Raw genomic sequence first — 13,348 nt, 5'->3', positions numbered from 1 at the left:
TTAAGTTGTTGTTCAAGCTGCTGTTTCACGCAGTAACATCTAATGAGTCATTCCAAAAGGTCCAAGTATATCACTGCGATTTTGAATTTTTTTCATGTCAAGCAATGTTTTTCATCCCCCATAGTTTCAGTTACTTATTGTGCATAACTAAAACTAATTTTCCTACCTGTTTTTATTTTTTTGTGCACTGAAGTAGAACCCCACCTCACTAAAGGTGTGATGGAGGAGAATGTGGCTGGATAGAATATTTTGGGAATGTACTGTTAATGTGAAACCAGACATAAAGCATGGCACAGGTGATGCTTATAATTTGTGATATTTCATATAGAACTTCCAATGATTGTCTATATGGACATTTAGAAAAGCCTATGTATCCAGCCAACAGCATCCTGTGGTCAGAAACTGACCGCTGGTGAAGGACTAGAGCAGTATTTCTCAAACCTGGTCCTGAAGGCCCTTTGCCCTGCACATTGTAGTGTTTTCTCCGCTCCCAACACACCTGATCAAATTAATCATTAATCATTAACAGCCCATTACTGAGTTAAAGAGGGTTTAAAAGCAGGAAAACCCTAAAAAGTGAAGGGCAGTGGGCCTTCAGGACCAGCATGTCCTGTTTATGTAATAAACATGTAATTATAGTGGACAGCAGGATGTTGTATAGTAATTATGTTGATGTCATATTTCTTGTTTCCTATACTGCATCAGACCAAAACCCTATTGCAACATAAGCAACAACTTCAAAAACCTTGTCATCAATCTTCAAAGTCCTGGTCATCAATGTACTGCTCAAAGTAATTCCAGGGCACCCAGTCAGTATGGCTTTGGGTGTTTTCATTTAGCAGCAGACTGTTCCATGGTAGGGAAGAATCTTGGGTATAAATGGAGAGGGAAGAGAATTCATTTTGATTTATATATAATATATATATATATATATATATATATATATATATATATATATATATATATATTTGGGATCATTTGGATGATGAAAAGCTGAAAATGCAACCAATTTCTAAGACTGAACTTTGGAGGTGTGGAAAAATATCCCAGCAGATTTATTTGAAATTCTGAAAGCAAGTGTCCTGAAAAGTATGGAAGCTGTGACAATGACAGCGGACAGAATAAAACGTATATATATATATATATATATATATATATATATATATATATATATATATATATATCATGTGTGTGTGTGTGTGTGTCTATTTAGAATAACTTGTACATACTGGTCTTTTGAGTGGAAATTAAATAAACGAAGGGTTAAAGAAATGAATGGCAGTACTGTGTTTAACTTGACAGCAAATGTGGCATCAAATGGCGATTTGGAACCCTTAGCTAATGGACTTCAATAATGAGCTAACGTTACCTCCTCACACTGCAGCAAACTCTACTGAGTGACCTTCAAATCTGAATTTCTCTTGAACGAAGGGAAGCGGCAGTGTTTCTCTCTGTAACTGAGTGCTTCGGACTTTGTTCTGAGGGCGGTTTGAGTTTTAAGGGCACCTTTACGGCCACGTTGTTGTTGTTTTCAGATACGCTGCACTGTTCATGTAACGTTAGCTTAGGCTACGTTTAACTTAGTGCTAGAGAAGCTAACACAACACTTTCCTCAAGTTAAAAATGCTAACAGGTTTGCGTCTAGGCATTCGCCTTCTAGTCCAAAATGAGCCAAATTCAAAATATTACTGAAATATATGCCTTAATGTTACTTAAACAACAGGTAAAACAGAAAAAGGGGACTTAAAACAGTTATAAACGGACGTTAAAGGGGAACTCCACCGCATTTTCAAAGTTTCTGCCTAATCAAATGGTTAAGATGTAAACAAAGTCAGTCAGAGTGGTTTGTGTGAAATGCAAAGTTCTAGAGGAACTTGGCGAGCCAGAATTGTTCACAGTCGTGGTGAAAGGAACCAGAAATCAGTTTCTAAAAGCTCCCTCACAGAATGTAATTACATGAAACGGTTATGAACGCTGCCTGACGTCGAGACGATTGTTTTGAAAAGATTTCGGTTCCAAACTTTTTTAATACGTTCATAGCGGAGTGATACACGCTGCGAGGCAACATAGTTCCCGAAGAAAACTTATTTTTTCTGATTTTCCACAATTTTACCATCATCAGCATTACGTATAAAAACTCAGAAGACGTTTAGGTTCACTGGCGGGGGTTTTGGATAGTAAATAAAATGGCTATATTTGTGTTGTAGACATGGCGTCCCTATCACCGCTCTCTACAAACCTCTCTGAATGACTGTTTACATTCCAGTAACTGAGGTAAACAGAAATGCTGAAAAAACGGTGGAGTTCTCCTTTACTGGTCGCACGTAATATGGATAAGTGCACTTAAAAGCGTCTGAACCAAAACGTTACAGTTCAGTTTTAGACTGGGCGAAAAAGACGAAGCTGAACTTTGCTACTTGTTTTAAGTTCCCCGTTCCACCTTAAATAGAGCCGCAGTCACGTTCTGGCGCCTGAATGTAAGTGCTGCACCATTTAAGGTGGAACGGGGAAATTCGGACAGGAAGCCAACTTTAGCCTCGTATGAAAAACGTCTTCAAGAAGTTGTGCTATTCGTGTCCAAGTGCTGGTCAGTTGTGCCTTCTTCGCACATGCTCCTACTTACGTTCCTCTTTCTGCATAAAAAAGCGCACCCAACCGGATGCGTGGTTTTGGTTTTAACTCAACTGCAGAGAGAGACCCGGAAAAAGCCATCCATGTCAGAGCTATCATGCGCTAAACTCTCCTCCCTGCGTCAAAACTCTTACTTTAGTCCTCTTCGCCATGGTGAGCGCTTTCCACGCGTTTTGAGGAGCAGAAGGAGGACCTAAGAACCCCAAAAAAACAAGGACATCGTCGGTGAGTGGGACTTGGCGCTAGTTTTTTTGGCACGGGTAACGCGCAGAGGCTGAACACTAGGTGTGGCAGATGTGTTTGTGGGCTGCTAGTGGTTCAGGAGAAACTTCCTCCCCTCCTGAAAGCCCTTTTTCCCCCTCATATTCGCCATCCTTGCTTCTGACGTAAAACTTATCCACCTCCTCGTTTGTGGCAACTCAGTGGAGAGGCTGCTGATGCGAGTTCACACCCTTCAGTTCTCCCAGCTCTGTGGCGCGAACTGTGCAGGAGAGACATGAAGACCAGCTAAGGTTTCAGCGACGACTGCTTTGCATAGCCTGAATAAGCAGGTTCATAGCGACGTTCTGGTCATTGAGACAGTGTGTTCACTATCTAACTATCTAACTTACGCTCTTAAAAAAGGTGGTTCTTCAAGGGTTCTTTAGTAAAGACAATGGTTCTATATAGAACCATGCACACTCAAAGAACCATTTAAATGTTCTTTACATGGTGAAATGGTTCTTCAGATTGATGGAAAATGTGTTGGATATGGTTCTGAATTGTTAAAAAAAGGTGGTTCTTCAAGGGTTCTTTAGTAAAGACAGTGGTTCTATATAGAACCATGAACACTCAAAGAACCATTTGCATGCATAAATGTTCTTTGCATGGTGAAATGGTTCTTCGGATTGACGGAGAATGTGTTGGATATGGTTCTACACTCTTAAAAAAAAGGTGGTTCTTCAAGGGTTCTTTAGTAAAGACAGTGGTTCTATATAGAACCATGAACACTCAAAGAACCATTTGCATGCTTAAATGTTCTTTACATGGTGAAATGGTTCTTCAGATTGATGGGGAATGTGTTGGATATGGTTCTACACTCTTAAAAAGAGCTCTCTTAAAACACTTAAAAAGATTGTTCTTCATAGGTTCTTTAATAAAAACAGTGGTTCTATATAGTACCATGAACACTCAGAGAACCGTTTGCATGCATAAGTGGTTCTTTACATGGTTCTTCAGATTGATGGAGAATTTGTTGTGCATGGTTCTACACTCTTAAAAAAAGATGGTTCTTCAAGGACTCTATAGTAAAGACAATGGTTCTGTATAGAACCATGAACACTCAAAGAACCATTTACATGGTGAAAAGGTTCTTCAGGTTAATGGAGAATGTATTTTATGTGGCTCTATATAGAACCTTTTGGAAAATGGTTCTAGACAGCACCAAAAAGGGTTCTTCTGTCGTGACAAGCTTGACATTAAATTTCTAAAAAGGTTGTACATATACAACACATTCTCTATAGATCCGAAGAACCATTTCACCATGCGAAAAAAATATTTAAGCATGCAAATGGTTCTTCGAGTGTTCATGGTGTATATAGAACCATTGTGTTTACTAAAGAACCCTTGAAGAACCATCTTTTTTAATAGCGCTATAGGGAATTATTCTGAAGCGAGGGGCCGTTTCTTTGGTGGGTGTCGTTATGAGAATGTCATTTTAACCATGTTCAAAGTCGACTTTTTAACCCATTAAAGGGTTAAATTCTGCTGATTTTTATAAAATGTCTGCGTAATTCATCATTCAGGTGTAAACAAAGTCATTCAGAGTGGTTTGATGCGAAATAGTTCTTTGTAGAGAAGCTTACAGTACAGACTTTCCTCACAGTGGTAGTAATAGGAACCAGAGATCACAATCTCTACAGAAAAATAGCCATTTAATGTACTAACTAAAACCACCAGTGAGCCAGCACATGTAATGTTGATGGTAAAATAGTGGTAAATCTGAAAAAATAAGTTTCCGTAGGGTACTGTTTGTCCTCTGAATGCTCTGCACGTACATCTCTGCCATGAATGGCCAAAACTTATCTCAGAACTATCGCGAAACAAAGTCTCAGCTATCAGGCAGTACAGTAAGTTTCTCTAGAGTGGAGCATTGCACACCAAACCACTCTGAATGACACTGTTTACATTTTAAACATGTAGTTATTCATATATTTTGAAAAATTAGTGTTGTATACTGCAGGTGAGTGTGGTGTAGACTGTGGAGCGGTTGTGGTGTATAACCTCTCTCTGCTCTTGGTAGTTCTAGGACATGCCTTATCTGGACAGACAGAACCGCATCTGTGGATTCTTGGATATCGAGGAAAATGAGAACAGTTCTAAGTTTTACAGGCGCTACTTCATCCTGGATACCTTGCGCAACTCTCTCTTGTGGTACATGGACAATCCACAGGTAATTCTAACAGCATATTAGTGCAGAAAGAGTTTATTGGAGCACTGATACGTGACACGTTGACATATGACACTAATAAAACTGATATTGTTTCCAAAGAAGCGTCTGTGTGTTTTGCATAACTTTGCATTCTTCTTGAGAACAGAATCTGCCAGAAGGAGCAGGCTTTGTTGGAAGTTTGCGGCTGAGTTATATTTCAAAGGTAAAGCTTTTTAAATAATTATTACAGTCGGTTAGCAAAATTATATTATTAGTTTCATTGGAGAAATCCTGGAGAAGAATTCCCACCATACTGCACTAAGGCTACTGTAAAGCACAGTTCATTTCAGTTCAGATCATTTATTTACTGAGTACTTGCTTGGAGTCTTTCAGTCTTACTACTAAATGGATTGAGATAACTTGCAGTGGCCACATTGCTGAGGTCAAAACTCATCTGATAACAATCAATACTGAATATGGTGTGGTATTTAACGTAACCTTTTTTTTTTTCTTTATCTTTCTTTTTCACTCTCTCTTTGTTTACAGGTCAGCGAAGTTTCAGTGAAGCAAAAACCCAAGACTGAATTCTGCTTTGGTGAGTCTTATTTGTGCTGGGTTTCACTTAAACCTTTAAATCTGAAGAGACTGTATGTGTACCCACACACTTCAATCACTCACTCTAAAGCTGAACAATTTACATGTTAGTTTCACAGTAGTGACCAAATAATACACCTTGAAGGGGAATTCCACTTTTCTGCATAATTCAGTTGTTGAGATGTAAACAAAGTCATGCAAACAAAGACTTTTGATGTGAAATGATTCATCGTAGAGAAACTCACTGAGTTTTCTTTACAGTGCTGCTGTTAGGAACCAGCGTTCACAATATCCACAACACAAATACAGCCATTTTATTTACAAAATCACCAGTGAAGCTACACATATCTTCAGAGTTTTGTATATGTAATGTTGATAATAGAAGAAAAGTGGTAAATCTGGAAAAAGTTTTCTTTGAGAACTTATTTGCCTTATAACGCCCTGCATGTACCTCTCCGCCATGAATGGATTGACAAAATACATCTCAGGCAACCTATTCATGACTATTTCTGTGAAGAAGCTTTTAGATTAGATTAGATTAGCTTTTAGTATTAAACATCTGATTCCTGTCACCACCACTGTGAGCAATTCTGACTCAGTAAGTTTCTCTAGAATGAAGCATTTCTCATCAGACCATTTAATAAGCATATATTTCAGAAGTTAAACTGTTATGACGTCAATAACACACAACGGCTTTATATGCAGTGATAAATGCTTTGTCACGACGGTACTTCCTCCAAGCCAATGATGCCGTGGACTTAAAGGAGTGGGTCATCGCCCTCAATAAGGCCACCAAAATCACAGTACGTTAACAGTACTTACAATACTCTATCCTTTTTTTTTTTGATAGACACTGATGCAACAGGGTTTCTCCATTAAACCCCTTAACAGGCCATGGGCCCACCAGCAGGCTTAAAGTTTTATTACAAGTTTTATTACTTCTGTAACCTAAGAACTTAACTAACTAGCTTAACTAGTTTGCATTGAAGTCCCTGTAGTTACTGAATAATAAGCCTGGGATTTTAAGGGGTTAATAGTCAAACAGGTGCTCTTTGTGTGATGACCTATAGTAGTTGTCATGGGCCTGCAGACAGTGAGGTGGGAGGGATGATGAAATCTTTGTTTGGAAGTGAAGACAGATGCTATGACTGTATATTAGTTTGGCAGTTTACTATTCGGGAGCTCATCATCTGAGAGGTTTGTTGAAAGCAGCAGTAGCCCAGAGAGCAAGGGCTTCATACATGGAAGTAAATTGATTTGAATTTCAGCCACAGCTTTGGAGAACGCTGATGTGCCAGTGTGCTGGTTTATTTTGTGACCATTGATCTTGTGCACAAGAGCTGAAAGTTGGTACTCTAAGCGCCACACTGTTTTCTCAGGGAATCTTTGCATGCACTTCTAATGCATTTTCACTGGTTAAAACGTTTTAATGTTGAAATTATTGGCATGGTTTTCTCTTGGGCTGTCATGGTTACTTGATTAAGCATGATTACTCAATTAAAATGTTATTAAAATTGACATTCTCAAGGAGTATGTGTTGATTAGTTATATTAGCAATGTGCTTGATGATGATGCATTTAAATTCTCCTACTGGTCTCTCTTACAGTAAGAAATAATTTCTATGCAGTTTTTGCCACATATTGTGTGATAGATAGATAGATAGATAGATAGATAGATAGATAGATAGATTCTCTTTCTCTGGTGAAATGTTTTGTAGCCTTTGGAAAGCTGTGTATGTTTTGCTATTGTACAGTGTAAGACTCTAAATACTCAAAATTAAAAAATCACTTACTCAGTCACTCATATACAGTTCTGTGCAAAAGTCAGAGACTTCATTTATTTAACTTCCAGTTAAAACAAGTTACAAATAAAGTACAAGTTATTCATTTTTCAGGAGATATTTCTAAGGAGATTAGATATAAGACAGTCTATGTGCATAAGAAGGTGGAAAGTCCTGGTAGACCATGAAAACTGTCCCCATCAGTTAAACAGCACTTCAAGCTTTCATCTTTAAGAGAGAGGAGAAAATCCAACTTTACTCTTGATTCAGGTTTTGAAAAAATCCACAGGTGTTTCTGTACATCCTTCCACTGTGAGAAAACAACTCAACACTATGAGACTAAAAGGATGTGTAGCTGCCAAGAAGCCCTTACTGAGAAAAGGAAATAGACAGAAGAGTATTTGCAAATCATACAAAGAAGCTGCTGCTGTTCTCAGAACAATGGACTGACGACTTCAGCATCACTAAATGTGTTTGGGATTATTTAGATCATGAGAAGCAGAAAACTTCTAAGACTGAAAACGTTCCCTGCAGATTCCTCTGATAAACTACAATTAAGTGTTCTGAAAAGATTGGAAGCTGTAATAAGGCAAAGCGTGAACACACTAAATACTGAAAAAACTGATATTATATTTAGTTGTTGAGGCTTGTTATTTTTCCTGATGCTAAGAAATTAATAACTGGTACTTTGTGGTCGTTTTAACTGGAAATGATCTAAATGAGATGCTCTCTGACATTTGCAGAACACTGTAATCTGTAGTGACAGCCATTAATTAGTATTGATTAGCCTCTGATTAGTATTAATAGGTGATTTTTCTATGTTCAGGTTCCCAAAATATCACCCGTTACTCAGAGCACAGATGCTGCCACCATCACAAGCCAAACTCAGTCAACCTCTCGACAGGCCTACAAAACAGAGATCGTGGGAGGCGTGGTTGTGCACACACCGGTCCAACAGGTTCTCTTATCGTTTTTGTGTTTTATTAGGTTTCACAGGACATTTGTGTGCACTGTGTGCCTGATGGAGAATGCAAACCGTGTATGAGTTGCTGTATTTGTTTTCTAGAATGAAGCGGATGATGTCTTTACTAATGACCCAAGCTCGCATGTAACTCTGAGAAGGTGCCAGAGTTTACGTCCCAACACTGTGAGATCGGGCTACTGCGTCAAACAAGGCAACGTGGTACGGCGTGTGATATCTGATGTTTATGGTCCTGCACCGAGAGCCACTGCTTTTGTTCATGACTTTCACTTATCTTTTCAGAGAAAAAGCTGGAAGAGAAGATTTTTTGTTTTAGATGACCTGGCCGTGAGTTACTACAAAAATGAAACGGTGAGATACAGTAGTAATTTTTTTATGCCTGTAAAACTGCCAAGGCTGGAATGGACAATGACAGTGTCATTTTCTGATTGCAGGATAAGGAGCCGTTACGCAGTATTCGTCTGAGGGACATAAATAAAGTTCATGAGTGCCTTGTAAAATCAGGGTAAGGCAAGATGTAGACTGACCATGACATAAATTGAGTCATGTTTGGGACTCTCCTTATTGGCGCTTTGACCCCCTAAAATCTTCTCAAGTTTAATAGTAGTTACCAAGTAATTCATGATAGTTATAGTAATATTGTGGCTAATAATCCTTAAGATAAACAACTGAATAATGTAGCCTTCACTTGCACTAACATCCTAAGTGAATTTTGGCCTTACATCACTTAAATGAGCTGGATAAAATCTTCAGGGTAATATTAAAGTAGAAAGTGAAAGAAATCTATAAATGTAAATTGAGTTTTGGACCCTACATTTTCATTTTAGCACTTATATTTTTGACAGTTGCAAAATTTAAATGTGTATTTATAGCTTTGAATTCATCCCTTAAGCATTTAACATAAAATGTTCTGAGCAACTGGTCACTAGGCCTTAAACCTAGAGTTTGAGGGGTTTATATATTTATTTATTTATTTACCTGAGAGTGATATGACTAGGAGTCTTGATTACAGCCACCCTATATTCTCCAAAAACACCTAGAGGTACAATAAGTTCATAATTAATGGACTAAATTTTGTTGTATAAATAAAAAACAGTATTAGAAAAGACATTTTTCATTTTGTTTTGTGCCAGGTGTTCTATCCATGTTTAGCTTGTGCAGCATAGATGTACAGACTTAACATACAGTTGTATGCAAAATGTTTTTTTTACTTAAAGCGACAATAAGTTAACACACATCCTCAACGGGGAACAAACTTAAATATGACATTTTTCTTTATATTACAGTGCACAGTTTATATTATATTCTGAGTTTCTATTCTGAGAACATTTATAATAAAATAAATGTGCCATAAAATTTAAGCAGGCCACATTTTATGTTTCATGTTTTTTCCAATATATTAAATTCAGCAAATAAACAGTAATTGTGCACTAAAATGTGTACACTAAAGTGTGTTATCTGTAGAGGATGTGTTAACTTATTTTCAATTTAACAAAATCAAAACATAAATCATTTGACCACCCAAACTTTTGTACACAGCTGTAATTAGTGTACCTTTAAATTCTAAATATATTATTTAGCTGATTTAATTTCTACTGTGCTTCTTTCTAAATACAACGGAAAGGCCGGCTGTAGTGCACTGGGGTTGTCCTGCAATAGAGTAAAATGATTCATTAAGGATTTGTTTAAAGAGTATTTTTTCCCTGGCTAATTTACTGTTTTCTTACACAATTGTTGCATTTTTTTTAGGGAACTGCTCTCACGTGACAACCTTTTTGAGATCATCACGAATACAAGAACGTTCTACATTCAGGTACATGTAATTGTAATTTTTAATTTTAAATTAGGATTTAGATTGAGGGGGTGTCTCTGTGTGCACGAGTGATCAGCACCTGCGTGTATTTTAAGTGTACTTGTTTTTGAATGATCGCTGCTTAAATGCTCCATTGATCAAGCAAGATGTAAACAACACCTGCTTTTACACCATTCAGCAACTCTTACAGGCTGTGAAGCATTTTGTAAACATGTGTTGCTCTATAAGTAATATCTTAAAATCATTGAGATATTTTATCATTAAAGAAATACTTCACACAACATACTGATGTTGATACTGAATGAAACCTTGCAGGGGCCTTTAGACATAAGTAATTTGCATAATGATATCTAGTTTCATTCACTGTATAATTAATTAGCATTTTTTTGTGTGGAGTTAGGAAAACTGGTGCATTGTTTTGTGGTGTGTTTTGTGATTAACACAGAGCTGCAATAGATCATTTGTTGCTTCAGGAAATAGTTGAACTTTAACTTCAGAGAGTCATATCCACTTTTTTTGATTGATATTTTTTCCCCACACACAGGCAGATACACCTGAAGAAATGAATGGCTGGATTAGAGATATTGCATCAAAAATTCAAGACTTCAGAGGACCATCAAAGGTAAAGTGTGCACGTGTAGATAAATGTGCAAATAGGGGTGTAGAAGTGGACAGTGATGCACTGATCTGAAGGTGTTAAACTGCCTTGATCTTAGAATTTAGGATATATTATAATTAGTAGTGGATGGTATAGCAGTTTATCTAAATTCTCCCCCAGGACATACACGCAGTGTGAACCACGCTTACGTTAGCCCGGTTAGCTGCACGGCTAAGTCAGGGGTGTTCCAGTTACGTTTTAAATGAAAATGAAAACACAGAAGATCCTTGATCTCATCCTGCTGTGTAGTCCTTTGCATCTGAGTCTACTTTGTTTTTGAGTCAACGGTCACTCTTTGGGGGTTTGCCTTAGCCTAACATGGACACCAGCGCAATTTCTGCGCTTCTGTGCCTAGTCAGACTGCCTGAGAAGCCGCTTGACTCAGTCAACGAGGCCACGGTTATGACTTTATGCGATTAGCAAACCGTGTACCAGATGAAATAGCACTCACTTACATTGTGTGATATGGTGATGTTAGCTGTGCATTTTTCCTGTAAAGTGTTTGAGTAGTTTGAGCTTGATAAAGTAAAGTATTCAGTTAAATGTAGCTCATTTGAAAGCTTTTTACAGAAAGAATATCGGACCGGTATCAGCTTATTGTTTCAATATCGGTATCTTAAAAGAAAAAGGGGTATCTGGGGTCTGTAATCAATTATAATAATATTCAGGGCAGGACAAAGTACAATATTTCTGTACTTCAGTAAAAGTAGATGTAATCTTGGTAAAACACTGCTTATGTAAAAGTACAAGAATCTCATCTGTATTTCTTGTTTTACCTGAGTAAAAGTACAAAAGTGCTTGCGAACATACTTAAGTATCAAAAATAAAAGTAAGTTTGGTTAAAATATCATTTTTAATAAACACTTTCTGTGTGACCTAAGTTCTCTTTGAATACTCTTTCAACGCACTCGCAGTCATAAGATTCATCTGCTCAGGGAAGGGGACCAACCCACAACCCAAGTAAAGTGTTCTTCTACACGTTGTGTGTAGTTGCACATTTCCACCAGAGGGGTCTCCAAATATCCCTTACATGGTGTAGCTTTAAAAGAACTTGTTCAAGATTTACAGTGACTCACAAGAACTTTTACTTTTGATACTTTAGCACATTCACAAACAAGCACTTTTCTACTTTGACTCGAGTAGAAATAAAGATATCGAATACTTGTATTTTTACTCTAGAGAGAAAACATGAAGGGTTTAATTCCAAAATGCTATATGTCCATGTATAAAGCCCACTACCAACACTGTCTATCATGGAAAAAAGAACATTCTTGAAAAATGGACTATAATGTGTTTTGGAACAAAACCTCTTACTTGTACTAAAGATAGAATATTTGTGGTTTTAGTAAGAGTATGTGTGCTTTTACTCAAGTACTGAAGTATTGTACTTCATCCACCATGAATTAATAAATAAGTAATAAGTAATAAAGTATGCAATCATTACAAAATACAGTTATCAGGGTGTTTTGAAGCATAAAACTAATAGAGTTAGATGTGTTATTTTTATCTAGAATTCAGTCCAATGTGGTTAATCCTGGTAGATTTTCAGTTTTATTGATGCATCATATCATTTCCTAAAGAACTGTAATCTAAATGAACTATTGTAAGATTTACAGCACTGATAGCAACAATCTCTCTCTCTCTCTCTCTCTCTCTCTCTCTCTCTCTCTCTTTCTCTCTAACAGAGTTGCCGTTTCAGTGGGCATGCTGTCTCAGTACAGGGAAAACCCCCTCTTGTAAAATCCTGCTCCACAGCACAGTCATGGCAACCCTGGACCCCGGTCCCGAAGCATGAGACGCAGTTGATGGACGAAGGCCAGAGAGAGAGCGCGTTCTCCTCCCTGCCCTCTCTCTCACACACAGGCGAGAGCCTGCAGTCACAAGTACGCCAGAGGCACCACTCCCAGCCACCGCCAGCCAAGGACACAGACTATCCCCTGGACCTACATATTCGCACCACTGATGTCTAAACATTTCCTCTGCTATTGCTGCTCGCCAGCATATTCGTTGTGTTACATAATTTTAACCGTCTAATTGTGCTTTGTTTTCAAATGAAGGGCTAGAGATTGTACACAGCATGCAACCGCTTCTAGAAATAAGAAACAAGAGTGAAGGAGAGATGTGACGAAGGCTGCATAGCTTTGAGCAACTGGGTCCAGCCATTGTTCAGATTAAGTGAATTCCCTCATCGATGAGGCTGTACAGGTGAATTGTTTTATGAAAGGTGCTGGAAGTCGGACCCATTTGCGTTATATGGTAGGAAAAAATAATAAAGCCCAGTTACTACCACTGGGGCCTGCTGCAGGGTTTTATTTTATGTGTGTGAAATTGCAGTTTTGCATACGACTGACCACGCATTTGACTTTTCTTCACAACTTAAAGGGGAATCCCACCCATTTTTCAAAAGCCAGTCAAAAGTTGAGGTGTAAACAAAGTCATTCAGAGTAGTTAGATGTTAGATGTGAAATGGTTCATTGTAA

General features: G+C 37.8%; 1 protein-coding gene across 4 annotated transcripts; it reads left to right on the top strand.

Moving 5' to 3' along the window:
• Nucleotides 1-2,190: 2,190 nt before the first annotated feature.
• si:ch211-204d2.4 (uncharacterized protein LOC100003662 homolog) lies at nt 2,191-13,343 on the top strand. Of its 4 annotated transcripts, none has more exons than XM_036579378.1 (12): nt 2,191-2,274; nt 4,913-5,062; nt 5,208-5,264; nt 5,588-5,636; nt 6,341-6,438; nt 8,242-8,373; nt 8,482-8,598; nt 8,680-8,748; nt 8,832-8,902; nt 10,147-10,210; nt 10,755-10,832; nt 12,554-13,343. In XM_036579378.1, exons 2-12 carry the CDS (start codon nt 4,922-4,924, stop codon nt 12,836-12,838), a joined length of 1,161 nt encoding a protein of 386 aa, XP_036435271.1. In that variant the 5' UTR covers nt 2,191-2,274; nt 4,913-4,921; the 3' UTR covers nt 12,839-13,343. The 4 variants fall into 4 exon arrangements, with proteins under 4 accessions (XP_036435271.1, XP_036435270.1, XP_036435273.1 ...); XM_036579377.1 differs by lacking the exon at nt 2,191-2,274 and adding an exon at nt 2,463-2,856; XM_036579380.1 differs by lacking the exon at nt 2,191-2,274 and adding an exon at nt 2,896-3,182.
• The last annotated feature ends 5 nt before the right edge of the window (nt 13,344-13,348 follow it).

The sequence above is a fragment of the Colossoma macropomum genome, unplaced genomic scaffold, assembly GCF_904425465.1.
Source record: "Colossoma macropomum unplaced genomic scaffold, Colossoma_macropomum, whole genome shotgun sequence".
Classification (NCBI taxonomy): Eukaryota; Metazoa; Chordata; class Actinopteri; order Characiformes; family Serrasalmidae; genus Colossoma; species Colossoma macropomum.
This window is presented reverse-complemented; position numbering and strand designations above follow the sequence as displayed.

What these genes read in the sequence shown, in the direction of transcription:
- si:ch211-204d2.4 (XM_036579378.1), top strand. Translation starts at nt 4,922, where the DNA reads ATGCCTTATCTGGACAGACAGAACCGCATCTGTGGATTCTTGGATATC. An exon ending in ATAAGGCCACCAAAATCACA is followed by an intron (nt 6,439 to 8,241) that starts GTACGTTAACAG and finishes TTCTATGTTCAG; the next exon opens with GTTCCCAAAATATCACCCGT. An exon ending in TGCACACACCGGTCCAACAG is followed by an intron (nt 8,374 to 8,481) that starts GTTCTCTTATCG and finishes TTTGTTTTCTAG; the next exon opens with AATGAAGCGGATGATGTCTT.